Source organism: Camarhynchus parvulus, chromosome 8 (genome assembly GCF_901933205.1).
Source record: "Camarhynchus parvulus chromosome 8, STF_HiC, whole genome shotgun sequence".
Classification (NCBI taxonomy): Eukaryota; Metazoa; Chordata; class Aves; order Passeriformes; family Thraupidae; genus Camarhynchus; species Camarhynchus parvulus.
In genome coordinates, this window is record NC_044578.1 from 12,017,972 (window position 1) to 12,040,022 (window position 22,051).

At 39.0% G+C, this 22,051-nt stretch overlaps 1 protein-coding gene across 1 annotated transcript in view; it reads right to left on the reverse strand.

The window, feature by feature from the left end:
- LOC115906287 (vitellogenin-1-like) overlaps positions 1–22,051 on the reverse strand; it is a 42,948-nt gene that overhangs the window by 16,362 nt on the left and 4,535 nt on the right. Inside the window, exons 5-20 of the mRNA XM_030953394.1 lie at positions 20,825–20,986; positions 19,988–20,139; positions 17,190–17,340; positions 16,933–17,090; positions 16,667–16,832; positions 15,477–15,599; positions 13,705–13,923; positions 11,441–11,658; positions 11,264–11,361; positions 6,825–6,949; positions 6,640–6,741; positions 6,436–6,555; positions 5,994–6,183; positions 5,814–5,907; positions 5,518–5,703; positions 472–616 (exon numbers count right to left, since the gene is read on the reverse strand). Of these exons, the coding sequence (XP_030809254.1) occupies positions 472–616; positions 5,518–5,703; positions 5,814–5,907; positions 5,994–6,183; positions 6,436–6,555; positions 6,640–6,741; positions 6,825–6,949; positions 11,264–11,361; positions 11,441–11,658; positions 13,705–13,923; positions 15,477–15,599; positions 16,667–16,832; positions 16,933–17,090; positions 17,190–17,340; positions 19,988–20,139; positions 20,825–20,986 (2,409 nt within the window). The remainder of the gene's footprint in view (positions 1–471; positions 617–5,517; positions 5,704–5,813; positions 5,908–5,993; positions 6,184–6,435; positions 6,556–6,639; positions 6,742–6,824; positions 6,950–11,263; positions 11,362–11,440; positions 11,659–13,704; positions 13,924–15,476; positions 15,600–16,666; positions 16,833–16,932; positions 17,091–17,189; positions 17,341–19,987; positions 20,140–20,824; positions 20,987–22,051) is intronic.

A 22,051-nucleotide genomic window follows, 5' to 3' on the forward strand; every position in this document is an offset into this window, starting at 1 on the left:
CACTGCCCAGCTTAGAAAGCCTGTCCTGGCTTTTAAGGAAACCAGGCTTAGGGAGTCATGACACAAACTGTGGTCCACCCTCGAATCAGGACGCTTATAAGCATTAAATTTGGCTCTCCAAGTTGAGCAATGGAGCATCTTGTGCAACATTTGTGACTGCCTCAGGAATCTGGTGCTTCCATAATGGTTGCGAAGTATTTTAAAGATTGTGGGCCTGTAGATGGCAGTGCAAAATTAATTACCAAAGAAAATGCTTTTGCTTCAGACAAAGTGTTGTAAGTTTGATGTATTACACTCCAGATTTTAAAATAATGTTACTATAGGGCTATTTGTGTTAGTAGATTGAATCTGACTTATTTGAGTGAATCAGCATTGGTCAGAGATGAATTGTAGCCTTTCCTATAGAGAAAAGATATGGTTCCCTACTGTTTAAAAGCCCAAAAAAGAATAGTCAGACACTACACCATTTACCCCAATGTTATCAGTCTCTCCTGATGCAGAATCTGAATTGAAGGACGTCTTCATTATGTCAGGCACTGCTTCAGGTAAAAGAACTGGAGTCATCTTACTAGCAGCCAAATCCCCAATATTTCGTGTAACAGCAAATGTCTTAGACCTGCAAAATAAACATTAGAGGAAACCTGTATTGATAAAGCACTGCTGAGGAACAGACCTGAATAATGCCTTGTAGCCTGCACTCAGCAACAAGTATCATACCTCGCAAATTGCTTCACAGATATTTACAGCATCCTTCCTGTTGTGTTTTCAAGGACTGCTAAGAGTCAATAAAGACAATCTCAGGGGCAGATAGCCCAGTTAGAATTTTAGAATCATGTGTACAGGTTAAAAACCTTTCAGTTGATTGGATCTTCATACTCTAATACCATGAAAAACAGCATGCTTAGAAGCCTGGCTGTGGATTACACTATTAAATTTTTGAGTCTCCTATTTTGAGCTCCTGGACTTTGAAATTTTTAAATTCATCTTCTGTGTTTTCACTGCAGTAGCCTTAGTTCTAACTTTTGACACTGTATTTGGAAAAATACTGCCATAACTTCAAAAAACAGCCTGGGGACCGGTGGCTACTGAATGCTGTTTCCTGTGCAATTTTTATTAGAGCAGAATTGAAGAAAGGAGCATGAAATCATGAAACTAAGTGTCTCCAGCTTGATTTAAATTCACTAATACTCATGGCTTGGCGATGACTTGGCAAGAGGTCAAAAGAGTTGAGCAGGAAGGTTAAGAGCCTGTTTATGTAAATCTGTCTGGTACATTGTTTCCAGTGTTGTGAATTCTAAGTGTATTAGTCAGGATCCCAGATGAGTGATAGAAGGTGCAGCATCAGACTGAGGCTCTCATGGCAAAATATCCTGAACCCCTGGCTTCATACCGCACATTCTTCATGGAACTCGTTACAGTGCTGTGAACTGTGAGTTTTGTCTTGGGTCAGAAAAACATCTTGAATGCTGAAACGCTTTTGAGAGACAAAAACCTATTTCCCTCAGCTATTAACACCGTGCTAGCTCTACCTTATTAGCCATTTATCAGCTAACATCCGCCTCAAAATTCCCCATATGCTCTTTCTCAAGGATGAAGCTGATCTCTTTGCCCTGGGGCTTTTGTGGTCTGCCAATGGAGGTGGCTGCTGTGACAGTGAATGGAGATGGTCTCAAAATGGTCTCAATTTTAATATGGTCCACACTGTACTAGCCTGAGCAATTCCAATCTAACCTATTTGAAAGATGAATTTGTATTCATTTGATAGCCCTCTCTTCCTCTTGAAGGCTCCTACCGTGCTGTGTGCAATGTAAAGCACACAATTGCTCTTCATGTGGAACACCTCAATAAAACGTGTGTCACCTGTGGGCTTTGTTTTCTTTTCCATCTCTCTCTTTTTTTAGATAAGGACATGACAGCAACGCTCCACGCTGGGTGATAGGAGAACCTTGAAGAATGGAATCTGAAATAAAATATTCTCCCTAACAAGCTGAGGGGATAAAAGAAAATACAAATCAACTTGCATTTCAGATAGCTCATCTGGGTAAAGAGACAAAAAGGGAAATGGTTTTATTTTAATCCCATTCAATAATTCAAATGACCACTGAACTGCAGGCTGGATCTCCAAGCAGAAAGCCCTGGGGTTTCTTTTCCAATTTTTTAAGTATTTTTATGCGAATAGTCTACTCCTGCCACCTAATGAAAGCGAAGGATCGATTCCTCCCTGTTGAGCACAGAGAGCCGACAAATGTAGCTGCATCACAGGTGACACATGTCAATGTCTGCAGAATCACACGGCACAGTAAAAATAGGCTACAAGAGCCAGCTCTGGTGCTTTAACAAGAAAAAACAGTCACAAAGAAGGCCTAAAGCTATGGTATGAAAGAATCTGTTCTCTCTGATCCCACACAAGGGAGAAAAAATAAAAAGGAGATTTTCCAATATGTATTAGTGCATTTTTTTGGATGAGAGAAGAAGCTGTGCTATAATATAAGCCAAACTCACTGCATGGGTAGGGGACAAGCAACTCAGCTGTGTTGGACACGCTGATGTTTCAGGGAGTGTGGCCTTACATACGTCCCTAGCATGGGACAGGAGAGCTCAAATGTCTGTTTAAAACAAAAAACAATCAAGAAAAAACTATTTTTCCAGGTTTTGAAGCACAGTGTGACATCACATGTAAATAAATGAGTCGTGCTCCCCAAACACACCTTGCTGCCTCAACAAGATCACTCTCTGCATTCTCTGCTGTACATGGTGTAGCCATGTTGGACAAAGAGATTTATAGTTACCTGGCTCATCTTACAAATAAGATGCCTATGTGAAGCAATTTCTGCTTATCCTACAGCTGAAATAAGCAAAAACCCTTATGATACAAGCTCTATTCATGATTATGTATATACTTCAGTAGGCTGTCATTATGAATATGTGGTATATTAGCAAAGTGCATTCTCCGGCAGCTCTCCATATTTATACTTTAATCACAGAGCTCTAATTTCCCCTGAAATTTATTTGATTTTTACTTCTTGTAAATTTTGTTTAAAAGTATGTTGAAGTAGCCATCTGTAGTATACTAAATAATTATGTTAAAAGAGCCTTAAAAATAACCATTATTTTAATTAAATTTTGATAGGATTGAATTGAAACACATGCTATATATTCTCTCCATAGTACAAGTAATTACTGTGCTCTGATTTTTACTATAGAGAGAGTTGAGCCCATAATGTGCTGATTTGTCTTGGGAATGCAACCTCTCTATCACCAAAGTTTTCTATTTTTTTTTCCCTTCTTTTGAGTCTGTGATTACTAACCTGAATTTCTTTTTGGCTCTTGAAAATTTATATAAATCCCACTGCTATGACAGGTTATAACCTTTATGGTGTGTAGGATATAAATGAACCTAATGCTATTGAAAACTGTTTGCTTCCTGTGTCTGAATGTGAGAGATGATGGGGAAAATAATACCACATCCTGCCTAACTTTAATGCCATGGGACTGTAGAAAGTAACCTGCTGACCATCAAGACAGTGCCCAGTATGAAAATATTTTGAACAGAGCTTAAAAACACATGAAAGATCAATAGCTTTCTAGAAGATTTCTTTAAATGGGGTATTTAAAGCTAACAAGGGAAGGTGTCACAATATCTCTAAAACATTGACTTCAATTGGATCTTTATTATTTGGTAGATCTATGTAAAAGGAAGAAAAAGACTATGGTGAATTAAATTTTTTAACTCAGTCTATATAGCTATATATATCTATATATTTATATATCTATATATCTATCTCCTTTCTCTCTACCGTACCTGCTTGTTTTTCTTCATACCTCTAAGATTTTACTTTGCTTGGTCTTTGACCTCCTCAGTGATGTGGTTCAATGTTACATTCTCTAGTTATTGCTTTGCCTTCACTTGCACTCATTGCTGTTTCATTGCTCCGTGTGGTTTCCACTGGCCATTTGTTTTGTAACAGTGAATGGGAATGCTATTTGGAGAGAAATTGATGGTGCTAGAAGTCATCTAGTGAGTATTAGCTTTCTCATATACTTGGCATTATGGAGCTATTTCCAAGTGACTACTTCACTTTATAAATGGTAATGCTGCAGGGTCTAGAGCAGGGCTTGTGCTGGAACTCATGGGCTTCTCTGCTGTAATACCTTGTTTCTGATACTGACTTGCTTTGTGCTTAATGGCAATGCATTTAACCCTTTTTGTGTCTTATTTGATCTCCCCTTAAGTCAAAGGAGGAGAATATTTTTTATCTATTTGCAGGGAGGATCCTTCTGCTAACATTTCTCTCTGCTTGAGGCTCTAAACTCCCCATCAGTATTCAATATTCTCATTTCAGTTCAGTGTGCTTATTGAGTTCATTAATATCTGCCTCCCTCTCTCTAACAGTGGGAACTAGTGAGAGGTGTTGCCTGCTGTCCCTGATGACCTTAGGAGCAGACTGTCCTGGCCTCCATAAGAAACTGAACCAAAAAAAATCATGCAGGCAACTTTTCATCTCTGAATTGCTGAGATCCTGCCTACCTCTGCATGGAGAGAACCTTATTACAACAACACTTGATGTAGTGGAGGAATTGTCTTGGGGAGGAGGATGAGATGTCAAATGCACGTCAAATGGTCTGTGACTATTGAAGGACAAGGGAAAATAATGATTAGCCTAACTGGTGGCTAAATGGAGGAGACCTGCAGAGCATCTCTGGGCCAGCAGCCATGAATGCTAATTGCAGCTGGATCAAGCAACTGATCTCTTTTTTTACGGCTGTATTCCTAGAGCAGAAACTTGTTAACATTTCAGTGGTTTGTATAATCGCTGATTTCTGCTGTCAGTGAAGCTTTTTCCTTTGTGAAGAATTTTCAGCTTCTCTTTCTCAGTTTTTTTTTTTCATGTGTGTGCGTGAGAAGGTTTTCTAAGTTTGTCTACTGCTTTGATTCCTTGGACATATTCTTTCTGTTTCCTCCTGCTCTTTGCATTTGTATTTCCATCTGTTTTCATTTGTTTGGCATCTGGCTACAACAGTTTTCTAGAGTGTATTGTAATTGCATGCAATGATAATAAATCAAGGGGGGACCTAACAGGTAAGAAAACCAAATGGCAGCCACAGGGGAACAAAGTAAAAACATAAAAACACCAAACCCTCTATGCTTCAAGGCATCTAATGCAAAATAGATGGGTTAACTGTTCTAACTGATAGGATTCATCTGGCTTATATCTTACCTAGTGTTTCCAGTTCAAATATTTGTATCGAGATAGAAATTTTATGTAATTTGTGTTTCAGATAGCTTATGGATCTCAACAACTGAGATATAGTCCTAAGGAGGATTTTCAAGTGAAGACCACAGAAAGTAACACATGTTTTCAAGCAAAGCTTTAGTGCATGTCACTTCATTTAAAATAAACATAACTATACCAATCACCACCACTTATCCAAGCTGTAAGTCAGAGACAAGATTCCTAGATGTATTTGGGTGACTCTGCTTTGCTAAATAGAAAGATACTAAGTGCTGTGTCTTACCTTATGGTAACTATGTTGGTCTCATCTTTACATGGCGGAATTTCAATTTTGATATTTTTTTCCCTCATCTGGATACTGGCAATAACATTCACAGGTACATGAGCATTCATTTTGGTGCGTGCTTCCAGTCCTGCCTGGACTGTGTGTGTGTTAATTCCCATTACAAAGGTCACCTCCTTGGCCATGCTGAAAAGGTAGAAGGAGGGTGTAATTACGTTCATGCAGCAATCAGCTGTTGAATATTTATGGTTTCTCACTTGAAAATATTATTCTTTTATTTTATACTAAATACTTACCTTAGACTTGTTTTGGATCTCAGCTTAATGTTGGCATTTAGTAACTCAGTCAATCTGAAATCAGACTTTGGAGAAGGTGTAATCTGTGCTTGAACTATTAAAAAAACCAAGGAAATTATTAAAAATGCCCTTCAGTCCTAGCAAGAATGTTTGTATTGCTAAAGCAATGAGCTATGTTACCATTTCCTGCCACTTTTGTGATAGAAGAGTAATAGAAGCTGGTCTCTGTCGGGAAGCCAGTGCAGGTGGGCACAATGCGGCGGATCTCAGAGGACAGGAGAGCTTTGGTCCACTGCCTCCCTACACCACTTTGAAGGCTACTGATTATTCTCCTTAGTGAAGGGATTTTTTCATCAGATCCATACCATGCCTGCAATTACAGAGTTCAACATGTCTAAATAAGCAGAACTTGAATATCATGATCCGTGTCATTAACTATGCCTCAGGGGAAATTCTGCCAGCAATGATTATAAATAATCCTGATCAAAGCTTGACCTTATTTTCCTTGATTAATACTAGAGACAAAAACCCAACCATGAATTTATAAAAGGGAGAGAATGTATGAAAGTAACAGTATTTTAGAGATTTTGATGCTTGGGTAGTGGTGCTATAAAAATGATACCTGCAGTGCACTTTGGATGGCGTTTTTATCAAGTCCACCAAAAAACAGCTCTTGGCCAAACATCTTCAAGTAGCCTGATGCAAAAGGTTTGTCACTGGAGAATGCCTTCCAGTCAGAGAGCTGTGTGAGAAGATGAAAAAAGCCTGGTTCTTCATTACATCTGAGAAAGCAATATCAGAGATTTTGTTTTGCCCCAGAATTTACCGTTTTCAGGATTTTCTTGAAGTCATAGTCAGTCTCCCAGTCCCTGTCAAGAGCATAACCTTTGGCAAACATCTCCTGCAGTCCTTCAGCTGTTATTCCCACCTGTGGGAAGAAAAAGTGCAGATGCCAGTAGATGATGGTTTTAAGAAGGGGTTAGAGGGCAAACTGTGGGTAGACCCAATTACCTCCAAGGGATCAGCCACTCTTCCAAGGAAATGTGCCCGTAGCTGGGACATTGCTACAGTTGGAATTAAGCTACCTGCATCATTCAATACCAAATATTTAGCTGCCAGCCCGCTCATAAGGAACTCTGCAGAGAAATAGGCAGTAAGACACAGCACAGTTGGTTTTTAGGTCAGAGTGTGCAGATTATATCTATTTACTAATTTAATAATCAATAGTATATGAGCAAGGCCAGAAAACTTAGCTATAAAACTGAAGCTCTAAAACAGTTATAAACAGAATATTCTGAATTTTTAAAATAATAATGGGCAAAGCTACAAGCTCACTGGTCACTGTATGGTGGTTTTGCCATTTTTCCAATTGCTTTTGCTATATCATAGAATCATAGTATGGTTTATGTTGAAAGCAACCACAAGGATCATCCAGTTCCAACCTCTTGCCATGGGCATGGGCACCCTCCAGTAGACCAGTTTGCTCAAATCTGCATCCAACCTGGCCTTGAATACTTCCAGAATTGGGGCATTCACACCTTCTCTGGGCAAGCTGTGCCAGTGTCTCATCACCCTCACAGTAAAGAATTTCCTTGTAATATCTAATAGAAACTGATTCCCTGTCAGTTTGAATACATTCCCTCTTATCCTGTCACTCCATGTCTTGTGTAAAGCTGCTCTCCAGGTCTTTTGCATGCTCCCTTCAGGTGCTGGAAGGCCACAACTAGGTCACCCTAGAGCCACCTCTTTTCCAGACTGAACAGCCCCAATTCTCTTAGCCTTCCCTCATGGGAGAGGTGTTCAACCCATCTGATCATCTTTCTCATCCTCCTTAATACTTGCCCCAACAGGTCCAAGTCTTTCCTGTGCTGAGGGCCCCAGAGCTGGATGCAGCCCTGCAGGTGGGTCTCACATGAACAGAGGAGAGGTGCAGAATTTTCCCCTTGTCCTGCTGGTCTGGATTCTTGTCCTGCAGCCCAGGACACAATTGGCTTTCTGGGCTGCAAGTGCACATGGCTGGCTCATGTCCAGGCTCTCCTTCTCCAGCACCCTGAGTCCTTCTTGGCAGGTCTTCTTTTGATCTGTTCATTCCCCAGCCTGGATTGATATGGAGGGCTGCCCTGACCCATGTGCAGCATCTGGCACTTGGTCTTGTTAAACCTTCTGAAATTCCTATGGGCACACCTCGTGAACTTCTCCAAGTATGGAAAATATGCCTGTCCATATCATTTACATCCAGTCACACTCTGTAAAATCAGCTTATGAAATGCTTTTACGAGACGTCATTTAGGGCACCTTGACTAAGGAGATGAGAAATGAAAACAGATTTGCCATCCTTTGCTAATAGTTCAGGGAAAGCGATACAGATGTCTTGTAAGGACAGATGGTGAGCTATAGATTTTTCTCTCAAATGACTCAAAAACTATTTAATAAATCTAGTCCCAAATGCTGTAACCCTTACATGAAACGCACCAGTTGTTAAATTATTGATAACTACTAAGTGAACTTTGAGGAAACAATTTGTTTCTATTTATTCCTCTATTTAGATATATCATCCATAATGTTCTTAGGTACAGAATATCAGTGCAGAGCACAGTCAGGAATTCTTCCCAGTTCTGGCACAGTTAGATCCTGTCCTGCTTTATGAGTTACAGTAATCCTTCTGCTTTTCTAAATTTCCTTAGGTTTCAAGAGAAACAAGGCTGACAGGATTCATAGGCATCCTTGCTGTGCTTCCTTCTAGCTCTCCTCTCCTGTTCCTACACCTTCTGGAGAATAGAGAAATATGTATGAACTGTAATTTTGCCTAATTGCCTTCATTGTTTGGCTGTATGAATGTACTGTGCTAGCCAAAGTGCTGGGCACTATCTACCTACAGCATGTGAGATTCAGAAACAGCTCCTGCAATCAAGACACAGGTATTTATGCCATCCCACTTTTGACAGAGGAATAAGTGGAGAACATTCATTAGCTAGTAATGATGACCCTATTAAAAAAAAACAAACCAAAACAACTAAGTGTTGCCACACTGGGACTACTAGTGAGTTGACAGAAAACTTAGAAATGTGAAGACTGGTTTTTCTCTGCATGAGCAGAGAAAGGCAATGCCAGGTGTTTTCTGGACAGGACACTTAAACTGAGGCACAGTACTCTAAGTGAATTTGTTAAATTTTTTATGTTCTTACCACAAAACCTGTAAATTAAAAAATTCATGGTACTTCCTGATACTTAAGAAGGATTGCTTAAAAATGATTAAATGATTATATAGAATTCATTGACTGGAAGAGAGCAGGAATATTTTCCATACCTCAGGCATTATATAGTGCTAATGCTCCAAGAATATATTTGCCATTTCACCATGAGAGTTTGATGACACCTGCATATATTTGATTAATGTCTTGCCCCAAAGATGGGGGAAAGAAAACTTAGTGAGCAAAGAAAGTAATCTTTGGTACATATAAACATCAGTACCCAGTTAATTATATGAATCTGGGCATATTGAGAGACAGATCTCACAGTCCTCACATTGAGCAGAACCTGAGTCACCCCTTTGATTTCAGCAGCAATGTGTAGAACATGAAGCACTATTTGTGGTGGTCATGTGTGACAAATTCCAGAGCAGAGATACATTCAACTGACATTATCTCCTGTCATTAAAAATTCAGCATCCAGCACCACAAAGATCTGTGATGCTGGGGGCAGATTTTTGTTTTTATCAAGGAAATAGGTACTGCATTACAGCCGTCACTATGGTAACTCTTCCAGAATGGACTCACAGAAAAATACTTTACCTGTGGCTAGTGGAGACAAATCAAATTAGAAATCCTCTTCCCATGCTAGTGTAGTACGAGATTGACTTAATTTAGCTGAGTTATGCAAGTCTAAGATTAGCATGTGTGAGAAAAAGATCTTGTTTTTTATTTTTCAGGATGAGGACCTACCTATCCGTGGTAGCCAAATTACTGACAATGGTCTTCACTAGGAAGTAACAGCAATTCCCCAGCTACATTTCTGCATTTCCAGGCTACAGCCAAAATAAAGTATTTCATTTCACATAGCCTCCCTCACACATATTGCACCCTTCTTTCTCACTGTGTGAAAATTTACACGGCTTAATTTTAAAAGCAAAAATTAGAAGACAAAATGACTGTCTAAACCAAGAAACATATATCTGCATATTAACAGAAAATGTATCTATCCCTGAATGTATTTTAAGTAGTACAGATATTCACGTGGTGTATATTAGTGACTGTTTCTTTGGGCACTTGCTATCTCCATCATTGAGGCAGCAAGCACATGTATAGTATATTACTGTGATTCTTACAGAATGTATCATATTTATTTCTATGATAGCACACATTAAATGGTCACATAAAACCCAAAAAATTGGGGCAAGACAACAATAAGATTTACAAAAGTCTTTCAAACCACACCCCTGTCTCCAAAAAGGAGGCAGCAGTACTTGTACACTCAGCACTATGGATTTCAGATGTTTCAGAGTGTCTTAATATTGATTGTTTTGAGAAGAATCTTAACACATACCAGTGAATGACAAAAGTTCTAAAAACATCCGACTCCTGATAGATAAACAGCATGTGTAAGGAGACTGTGTTTGGAGCTATAATCTCCCAAGTCTACCAGCTACCTATGCCAAATCACTGAGGCTCTCATGGTTATTTACATAGAAGAGTTGCTTAAAAAAGTCTACTGAGAAAAATAACATACATGGAAAATAGCAAAAACTACAATGTGGCCCAACAAAACCTCCCTTCTAATCTGGTCCTTCCCTACTTTAACTGCATTTTCATGTGTAACTCTGATGTAACTGGCCAGTCTCCAGATACCATACATGGATCTGCTCATTCTAGTAAAGAATCCTGGTAGGAAGATGCAAGACAAATCTTTAGACAATGAACCTGATGTAGCTGCACATGTGTGCAATGAATTGTCACATCTGAATGTTTTCAGAGTTTTCTGTTTCACTGGGCACAATTGTTGGGGTGAAGAGTATTTAGCATCACATTTGGATGCAGCAGGAGTTGTAGGTGTTCAACACTGGTAGAAATTAATCCACTTCAGCAGTAATTTAGGTCCCTTCTGTTTGTTTGGTGCTGAACAATGGTATGAAATTGTTAAGCACCACTGAGAATACAGCATTTGATACAGGAGCATGTGCCTCCCTGACTAATGAAAATGGAGGGTTAGAGCCCCACAAGCCCTCTGGTAATTTCATGCTGGCACTGTACAATGCAAAACACACAGGGACATAAAAACTCTTCAAATGGAGAGCCTGAGATTCTCATATTTTTTTCACTGAAGATAGGAAAACATGGAGGAACAACAAGCAGCCTAAAAGCTGGCTAGGAGAATTGGGCTCTCATACTGTACAATTTTGTTTCCCCAATGATATTCATCATTGTATATTTTCTACAAAATCTTCTGGATCTTACCTTTAAAGATGCTGAAGCGGAAAACCTTGCTGAACTGATATCCAGACCTGTCAAACTTGGGACTTAGAGCTCTGACAGCCATTCTGCAGGCAGAACCCCTGGAAAAGTTTGGAGAGCGCATTAACATCTCAACTGGTTTGCAACAAGTGCTTCTCCTAGGAAGGGAATTTTCCTTACAGCACTTGAAGATCTGGATCTGTGCTTCTACCCAGGGCCCTCAAGTGAGAGTAGATGAAACTTGCCACTTGCATGCTAGGCTCCTTCAGCACAGCATCAGCTAATGTCATCACGATTGGAAGACCTGGCTTGGTTTCAAGTAAAATGGCTGCAGCCAACATTCGGATTCGAGGATGAATTTTTTGATTCAGGAAAATCTCAAGGGTGATAGCCTGGACCTGAAAATAATAGATAAATCCAGTTTTACTGTATGTTTGAACATTTTGCTTATAAGCACCCAACAGCAGTGAATGATCTGCTTCATCAATAGCAAAGTAAAAATTTGGATTATTTATTTATTATGGCAACCCTGTGGTTTCATAGTCCAAGGGCTGGAAGGGGCATTATGGCAATGTAGTCTGACTTCCTACACAATAAAAGCCAAGGAATATCACTGGATAACTTCTACATGAAGTCTCTCATCCTTTTTTGAGCTATCCTTGTCTAGGTAAAAGAGATTTCATGAATCCATTACATAACCGAGAAGTGATTTCAGCAATCACTTATCCCTATACATAAAGGTATAACTTATTTCTAATAACGCGATTTTCTGGGGTACTTTCTGCTAAATAATAGAATAAAAACTAAACAAATAAACCCCAATTTATTACCAGAAATCTCTATGTCATATAGGCAGCTTAAACCAAAATGGAATGCAATAGATGTAATTTCCTTTGTAGTACTTGTGGTTGATGTGTTTGCCCTCAGCAATATTCACTACCAAGAACAATTTTGTACTGGAACTTTTGCAGTTTCCAGGGGGCACAGGAGCCTTTGGCCCTAACTTTAAAATGGCTGCGGATGATGTGCCACTGTTCTGGCAGCCCTTCTGCACAGCCCTGTCCTGCCTGGGTGAGAGCACATCCATGAGTTGTAATGAAGAATGACCCAGGAAACTTCAGCAAACTTTGGAAAAACCCTGACTGGTTTTATGAATTTGAATATGTTGGTTATCAAATGTCAGTATAGATGAGGTGACAAAGATGCAGTAGGCCTAAATTTTCAAATTAAACAATAAAAAGGCAGTGAATTATGTACATTTAATCCAAATATGGGTGTGTACCTAGCTGCAAGCCAGGAATTGAACTGTTTTTTGAACAAAAAAAAAAGTGGCCACACTCATTAACTTGTTCCAGATCAATTTTCCTCAAACAAAATGCATAGAAAATGAAACTGAGTGGTCTGGGGCACCTGTTGAAAGCCAGGCCAAAGAGCAATCAGAGATGCAGTGTTGGTCTCAAACATCAAATTGACTTTTTTTCTTCCCCAGAAAATACTTTAACTTTTATCCTTGCAATTCTCTCCCCTCCCTCCCCTGCGTTTCCCCATCCAGCTCCTGCACTCCACTAAATTGTTTCTTTATTCTTTTGGTTAAAAGCATACCCTGGCTTACTATTGTCTGTGGATCAATATATGCACTCAAACTGGGAAGCACATGCAAAAAATGAGTATAATGGAAACACTGATACTGATTAGTAGGTGAATAGTTAATGAAAGCTTTTATTTTACCTTTTTATATTAAGAATTTACTTATATAAAACAAGACATTTCAACATCAGGAAAAAGATCTTGAAAAGCTTGAAAAGGTTCCCATTTAAAAGCAGATTGCTTCAAAATGAAAACGATTGTAAAGCGATGTCTGTGGTACACGAGAGTGTGCTGGTGTAGGCATTGTATGTGAGATCTAACAATTATCTCAGTCAGGGACAAAAGTCACATTTAGTAAATGCTCTGTTTATGACTTAAGCCCACACAATGTCTGTAAATTTGTAATTAGGATGCAAACCCCTGGTATCTATTTACAATAAAATCTGGTCTTGAATTACGATTAGATGTGACACTCAGTATTAAATGTCAATTCTCTGAAAACCTTGTTTTGTGGTTCTCTCACATACCAAAGGTGAAGTAGTACTAAACACATTTGGTCAATAATTTAGTTTTCTGTCTAATGTCCTTGGAAATGAAATGTTCGCAATGGAAATACCGATTTGTCTTCAACAACAATGAATGTATCCTTTTAATGGGATTTTTTTGTTGTAGTCTGAAATACGGGAGGTTAATGTCAAAAGAAATAAGACATGCCTACCGAGGAATGGCTAAGTATTTTTTTTAAATGATGTTATCTCTGAAAAAAATTGATCTGTTTTTCCCTCATCACCCATTATCTGTTAGCAGTTTTGTAAGTGGAAGTCAGAAGGGCAAAGGAGGCAGCTCTGTTTTCTTACCACTTTGGGGTCTTTTAGGCCTATGTTTTTCAGGGCCATCACAGCAGTCACATGGACCCTGAGTGGTAAATCCGAGGCACCAGCTGCATATCCTGGCAAAAACTTCTTGATGTGCTTGATGCTGGCTGGATGTCCTACATTCCCAAGGGCTTTCAAAGCCAGGGAAATTTCTTCTGTGCTAGACTTGCTCAGTGCCTCTCCTGCAAAGCCATGAAGAAGCTGAAAAATAAAACGAATCTGTTGAGTTCAATTCCAGCTCTTATCTATATTCCATCCACCAGCCAGTTCTGGGTTTTGACTTCCATAATTTCAGTTTGTTCAATTCATTTATTTTAAATATTTTCAAATTCTTATTTTTCCTCATGAATAGAACATTTTATTCATAGAACAAGTGTAGCTGTACTGAACAGCTTCTTCTCACTATACGTTAAAGTTATCAAGTAAGATTTTTAAAGGAAAAAATAACAACTCGGACCTAGTGTCCCCTGCCTTTCAAGGTAAGCTGGTAGCCCTGAAATAATGCTGCTTGAGCATCTCTCTCTCTCATAGTTGAAGCCAGGTGCAAAAATACAGATACAGTTGAAACTTCAGACCCTTAAAAAAGATTCCTGAAGATATGGATAGTGGTGGTGCCCTTAATCAGCTATGACAGCCTCTTTTCTGTGTTGATTAATAGATGGAAAATGAGATCACTGCCAACAATTAGGTAATTTTACAGCCTTCATGGTAAGCAACTGTATCACACTTCCCTTAGTATGGCAAGATTAGAAGTAGTCATCTGAAGGCTGAATAAGAGCAAAGAACTAAATACTAACAGATAACAGTTTTAAATGAAAACAAATGGCTCTAAAAAAGGAAGTGAGATGTTAGAGAATAATTTCAAGACAGATTTGTACTTTAAAATAACACATTTGAGATCCCTTGATGGCGCAGAAAGCCTGCTTGATATCATTGATCAAATGAAGGGACACTGGAAATGCATTGAATAAGCCTAAACAATCATTTGCTTTGGGAAAGAATTTTCATTCTTTGACACAGGGTTTCTCAGATTTAATTAGCTCAAGAGCATTGGTGGCAATTGTAACACAGGAGACCAATGTAGGAATGTTGGCCATGCCTATGTACCGCAGGAAAAACATCATGTCAGGCACGCAGTGTAATTGGAACACCCTGCTCTCACTGGGGATGGTGGATTGACGGGTGCCAAAGACTCAGCGCATATTTCTCTTTCCTTTGCTATTACTGGCTGAGTGGTTGGTTCCACAAAACTTGACATGCATTTTTAGAACTGGGAAATGCTATTTAATGACTACTCAAATTGTTTTGAGGCCTGCTGATTAAAAGCAGTGTAGAACAGGGAGGGTATTACTGTTGTTTTAACAACCTTATAGCCTATACTGACGACTGGGCTCTGCTTCTGGCTAGGACACATTAATTCTGACAAAAACCTGGGCTTTTGTATCACTTAGTTAATTTATAAATATACATAATACCTACATTTAAAGTATTTTTGAGCAATGTCACGGGACTTCATTAATAATTGGCAACAAAGCACTCAGAGACACTCAGATAGAAAGTGCTATGAATTGTTTGCTTCTTCCTCCCACTCTCTTTTGTGTGCTAATCTAAAGATAAAAATGCTGTATTTAACCAACTGGGGTTCCTTTCCCCAAAGGAAGCGCTATAGTGAAGCGAAATACAGCTTTCTGAATAATGAAGAAAGAACTCAAGGCTTAACTTTTCTTTTAAATGATAAATAACCCCGTGGTTACCTGGAGACACTCGGAGCAGGAGTCTGAGGAGGAGCACTGCTTGTGGCACAGGGACGCGTAGCTGAGGTGGCAAACCTTCCCAAGCACAGAGCTGGAGCGTGGGCAATGCTTCTTTACTATGAGCTGGGGAGAAGGCAGCTGGTTGTTACTACCATTAATGAAGAGAAACATTATTGAAAAATATGTTTCTGCCCAATGAAAGACAAAACCAGGCTTTTGATTTTTTTTGTTGATGGATTTTCAGTTAATCTGTGGATAGTGCTGTATTTGACAGTGTAATTGTAAAGTAATACCAAGTAACATCTGGAAGGCAGATCTGTCTCTTTTACAGTGTTTCACATTTAAATTTGGCATAGCCTATAATCCAAAGGGAAGAAATCACCCAGTCATGGAATGGAAAAATGCACATTATTGAAGAAACATTCGTCATGTTTTGTGATTGCCTCAGCTATAAGTACAATGAATTTGAGATTTGTTGTGAATGGACCTCACTACTCGGGCAGACAGGAACATCTTTTATAAATGTAGGAGCTGACAGGAGGCACCAGCCCACTGGTTTCTTGTGTGGGAAGTAGAGCACCTGCACACAATAACAGTTGGGCTGTTAGGGCTTTCACTGGGGGAAAAACTCTAGTCTGGGGTTCATCATCTCTACTTAGGGTAGGTAAAGTTCTTGCATCTGAGACTTGGATTAAAGCCTGCATATACAGAAAAAAATGGAAAAATAATCAGACTTCCTCCTACATAGCCTCCACATTGACATAATTCCCTTGGTTTTGACAGATCTTCTCAAATTCATAGCCATCCTTCTAGGACAATTAGGACAAATACGTGGATATAACAAATACGTATTTCTTGCTCCCTTATCTTTGTAGACAGTCAGAGAACTAATCTGGTGTAACTATAAAGTACATTTGGAAAAAGAGAGACTAGAAGCCACTGTTTGCAGCAATAACCTCTGTCCCTGAGGGGTATTTTAGTCTTTATTTCCTGTTTAATTCTGGACTCATTTTCGCCCTTTTGATTTGCATTCTTCTCCCCTTAAGACACTCAGGAAACAAAGCCCTTTCAACCTCGCTGGAGGATATAAAACCTTTGTCATTTCAGAGCCTTTGCTATCTTGTCAAATGAATAAATACAACAGATGCTAGAGTCAGCAGAGTGGTTTGAGAGTGTTTAGAGAATCCCACCGTTGCTTCCTCCATCACATCCTGAGTTGGAGGGCTGGAGTGCAGAGCCACAAGCACTGTTTGAGTCACTTCCCAGCTGGTGAGCTCCTGCCTTTCCATTTTGCGCCGCAGGAACCTGAGTGCTCGGTGACTGGCCACTGCAGGGATTATATCCAAAATGTGCCGCCTGCAATGGGAAAGGCAAGCAGCATTTTCCAGGTCTGCTTCTGAACACAGGGAGCCCAGAGGATCTCCAGCAGAAGCAGCACCACCTTTATTGCCTGTACCTGTAGGCTGGCCGACTGGAGAATCGCTTCCACACCGATTCGTAATTCTCCTCATTTGCTGCACGGAAGAGGTGCAGAAGCTTGAGAGCTTTTGCTGGTGCATCACTGGGAAGCTGGTCAGAGGTGGCCTCTACTAATTCTTGCAGGCTTTCCTCTATCTGCAGAAAGATGAAAATGCAGGAAGATCACATGCATTGTTTCCCACAAGCAGGGATCTAAATCTCCAACAAAGAATCTGTCCAGTTGCTGGGCTTTACCTCATTTTCCACATCTTTTATTTTGAATAAGTGGACAGGAAGCTGAAGCAGCTCACTGCCAAACTGATACTGAAGAGATCCACGATTCTGGTACTCTTTTGATGGGACCTCCACCCTCTGCTTCTGCACATCAGTCAAAACAAGTTTCTGCCTGGAACGGAGAACCCCAGGAAGAAAACATCACAAGATGCAGGGTACAAACTAAAAAAAAACCCAACAGTAATTCTGCTTCCCCATATTGCAATGCAGCTACAAAAGGTTTTGTTATTAAGGGTATTTACAGCCAGATGCATTTGGACAGGCTGCTCAGAACCATACTCTGGAGAAGGTGTGCGCTTGCCAACAGGGCTCAGAGCAGAGCCAGCCTTTGCCTTCCTTTGGGAAAAACTGGGCTAGGGAATTTATGGAAGAAGAGGGAGGTGAGAGGTTGTGGCCTGAAGAACATCACAGGAAGTACTTGCTGTGTCTTAAGGAGTAAACTATGGACTCTAGAAAAACACAGATGGGAAACTTGCTCAGAAATTAAAATTTAATTTAAACACTTTAAGAAGTTCATAAAAGCTGTTTTGTGTCTGTGTCTCTCCTGGAAGCTTCAAATTGAATTGAAAGTTTTTAGATACAATAAGAAATGCTACAATCTTTTTACTTGAACTATTACAATTCCCTCCCCATTTTGTTTGGTAAGCTGAATATCCTGGGGACTACAAAAGAAGCTTCTCATGAAGCTTTAAATTGGATTTTAAAAGAAAAGGGCCACATAAATTCAGGATTAGTCTTTGGAAAAGTGCTCGACCTTTTGAAAACTTTTTAAGAAGCAACAAACCTTCATCATTTGTTATTAAGAATAATTGTAATGAGAGGCTGTCTTTGTAAATATTTGCTATCTTTCTACATTTTCAGCTAAAGAGATGCAACCTATCCTACCAATTATGCTTAAAATGGGTCATTTAGGACACTATAATAAAGTTAGGTATTTGTACTGAACAACTGAAAACATTCCAAAAGCAATATTGCTGTACTACAGAGTCTCTCGAAATCTCTGTAGAAAATTGGTGTGTTTATTTTGGAATCTCTATGATCTTCTGTATCATTTCTATTCACTCCTTCCATATGGATTGCAGAGAACTGCTGCAGAAAAATAGCATATAACTGCTTTACAGACAAGCCACTGGAATTTGAATAGAAACTGCTACAGAATCAGTAGAGATGTTTTCTCTCTTGAAATTTTATACAATATTATTGAAAGGGCATTTGGGTCACAAAGTATAACATCAGGTACACTTGGGCAGATTTAACTCCCCCTTTCAAATCCTGATGAATCTATTATGTCTTCATTTTCATTGTTTTGGGAAGAGATATATCTGCCTAGAATAGATGAGAAAATGCTGTATTCTGAAGAGAAGAGCAAATGAATGCTAAAGATAGGATTAAAATGGTGAAACAGTAGTGAAATCTCTCTTGGCCTTGAAAGGTGCTGCAAGAGTCTTATGCTGAGCCGGTCTGAAAGCTCAGCTCCAAGTGCCTTGATAGATTACTTTTTTTTTAACAGCGAATGCATTGTGGAAATAACTTCTGAAGACTTGAGTGAGAAAGTCACATCTTCCCAACTATCTTATATTTGTCCCCTTCAGCTGGGTAATGATAAAAATGCAGAGAAAATGGGAAAAGTAAAGTTACTACCCTTCTGAGAGCTGAGAAAGACCTTACTGAAGACAATCTCTACAGGCTGCACAAGGAGAGGGTAAAGCACCATAAATCCATTGTCTCCAGACTAATGCCGACTCACAAAACCCCATAATTTAATAAGAACACTGCAGTTGTCCCTATCTACACCTTGATTGCATAAGATATTAAAGCCACTTTCACTTTTTATTTTTTTTGTTTAGTTTTGTTTGGTTAGCCAAATGGAACAGGTTCATTATATATATGAAGTTAGTCAGTTACTGACACAAACTTTCTGATGTTGCTGTTTCCAACAGTTCCTTGCAGAAGCTAATGGAGCAGTGAAGATTACAGCAGCTGTAGAGTGGGATCAAAGAACACCTTCTGCACTGTGACATTTATGCAAAAAGCCTCTCCCTTCAGTAGGGCACTCCTATTTACAGAATCCATAATTAAATAAGTAACTGATATTTTTTTTCAATAAATGAATTTGATGGATGAAAAAATTTCAAATACTGAAAGTTTGAGCTAGGGGCACAATTTCATAGACAACCATATTTGTGTTATGCCCCAAATTTCTTCAAGAAATATGCAAAATTTGCTGTGAAAAAGCAAATGCTTTTATCATATCTTGTACCCAATTGTTTTACAATAAAACCCAATTTTCTATCAAGAGACAGTTTTGATGGGAGATTTGCAAGCTGCCCATGGTATTTAGGAATCCAAAGTCCTATCTAGGTTTCTTGTGAACTAGTCTCTAAGGATGTCTTACTGCATTATTATTTTCCAGGGAACTCTCTTTTCTGAGTAACTGTCTTTCAAAGTATTTTGCTTCAAATATATTAGTTCACAATTTCTCAGATGGAATTACATTTGTTTTGGCTTTTATGGCATAAATCAAATATCTCTGAGAAATAAAATAGTCAAGTCCTGCCAAGTTTAGCTAACAAAATTTGGATAGGGATGTGCAGGTTTCAGATTTACAACTAACAGTGACGGTTGTTTTTATGAGCTGTTTGGGATTTTATGTAATTAAATACTGGCAAACAATAGGCTGTGGAAGTAAAGGATTTATTTCTCTTACAGTCCTTCACTCAGATTACTGGGTTGCTGAATTAAAGCAATATGTACAGTACCTTGCTTCTACAATAGCATTTCCTCCTGTTATCTCGTTGAAGGGTGCAAACTGGTGGATTTCCTCAACATCAGCTTGTGTAATTACAGCTTCACTACGTGTATATTTAATTTTGTAATTGTAAGTAGCAGTTGCACGAGAATTCTTGTTCCTCTTTATAATATAAAAAAAAAAAAAAAGAAACAAAGAAAATAAAAAGTCATTGAACTTTGAAATTCTGTGACTAGAGGCTATTACATCACCCACTTCAACTCATTTGTTTTCCAGGACTGTTATGTTCATTGGCCATAAGAGCAATCAGTGTGAATTCTGTGCACTCACTTGCATGGGAGAGGTCAGGCACACTGCCTGTCTCCATTACTTTTACTGCTAAGAAGTGTTAGCTGCTTTTTCCTTTTCCCAAATCTAAGTAATTGGTCATTCCCTCAAGAAGCAGACACATTTTTTCTGAGGAGAGCAGCTGCATAAACTACTCTATTTCAAAGACAGGATTATAATAAAATTCAGCAGTACCTGTCTTGAATAGCAGAAAATGGACATCGTGACTATTTTTTTTACTCAACAGAGTAGGTGAACTAACTCATGCTGATAATTAATGGGTTCCAAGCCAGCTAGCTTGAGCTAGCTCAAGTGTGCTTGCAGTACATTACAGTGGGCAGCCCAGACCTCTGCTTCTCTGTGGGATCATTTTCATACAGAAAGAAAATATTGACAACTGGATACAGCAGATCTGATTTTCCTCTCATTTTAGTATTTCAAATTAAGAGATCGTGTGGATATCAAATAGTGTTCTACATAAGAATTTAAAATACTTGTACATAATACCACTCTGATTTACCTGCTGGCAGGTCTTGCATAGATGAGTGTATGCTGATCCTGTGAGAATTTGAACTTTCTCTTCACAGCTGTCCAGGTCCTTGGATTTGGTCACATAGACTAGGTTTGCTCTCTTGTTTTCCTGGATTGCATATGTTGTGTTACAAATACCACCAATCCCAGCCTGGCAAAAATGAGAACAGGATCAGAGAAGGTCACTATTATGCAAAGCTTTACTTCACCTCATGAAATTTCCTGTTTAATTCTGCATTTTCAAAATTACTAATGGAATTAAATGCTTTATTTTTCCTTATATTCTTCAGAAGCAAAATTGCAATGATCATTACTTTCTTCTCTTTTTTACAAGTACCGTTTCCAGTAAGCCAAGTCAGAGTTACACTGAGAGAACTAAATCTCCCCAAAGTTTCACTCAGAGCCTCAGGAAAGGGGAGTAATAATTTTCAGTTAGAGCTGTTGATTATGAAATATGTTTTGAGAAAATACTAATAAAAAAAGTGTCAAAATAATTTGATCAGTCAGAATGAAATCTTAACAGCAAAGTATTTCAAGGTTGGAGATGACATTGTGCCCTGAAAACTTGCTTTTACAGAGAGCTTACAAATGCCTATGGAACAGGCCTTGCAATATCAGGTGATCTGTCACAATATGACCAGCAATAATTAAAAAATAATCAGTATAACAGAGTTTTGATTATGGATCTTCTTGAGTTCACAGTTTTAGCTGAGCTCTTCAATAATATTTTGAGCATATACATTTATAAGAGCTTTTAAGTCTCCATAGTCAGTGAGATTTTTGTAGAGGAAAAATGCTTGATTGTATTTCAGGAGGAAGAGTTATTTTCCTGATTTTTTATTATTGTTATTTATAGCATAGCTAGTGCAGAGACCAGCTCTGGGCTATGTGAGAGAAAAGAAATGGTCACGTGGTGTTTAGGAAGCAAGATGCACCCACTTCATCTTCAGCTTAACAGAATTCCCTGAGACACTGTCTTTGGTAAAGGCTAGAAATAGGAATTGGCCAAGATTTCTGGAAGCCTTGCACTCTGCAAATACAGGTGTGGGTCTCTGCACACTGCAGGGTATGGTAGAGACATCCAGACTTTAAATGGGAGTGTCTGGCCCAGAGAGTTCAGTGGGATGGAGTAGACTCCTGCCCAGCTGAGTTTCACAGCTGTGCGCAGTTTATGGCCAGCTCAGACACCCTGAACCCACAGGATGGGATGTACACC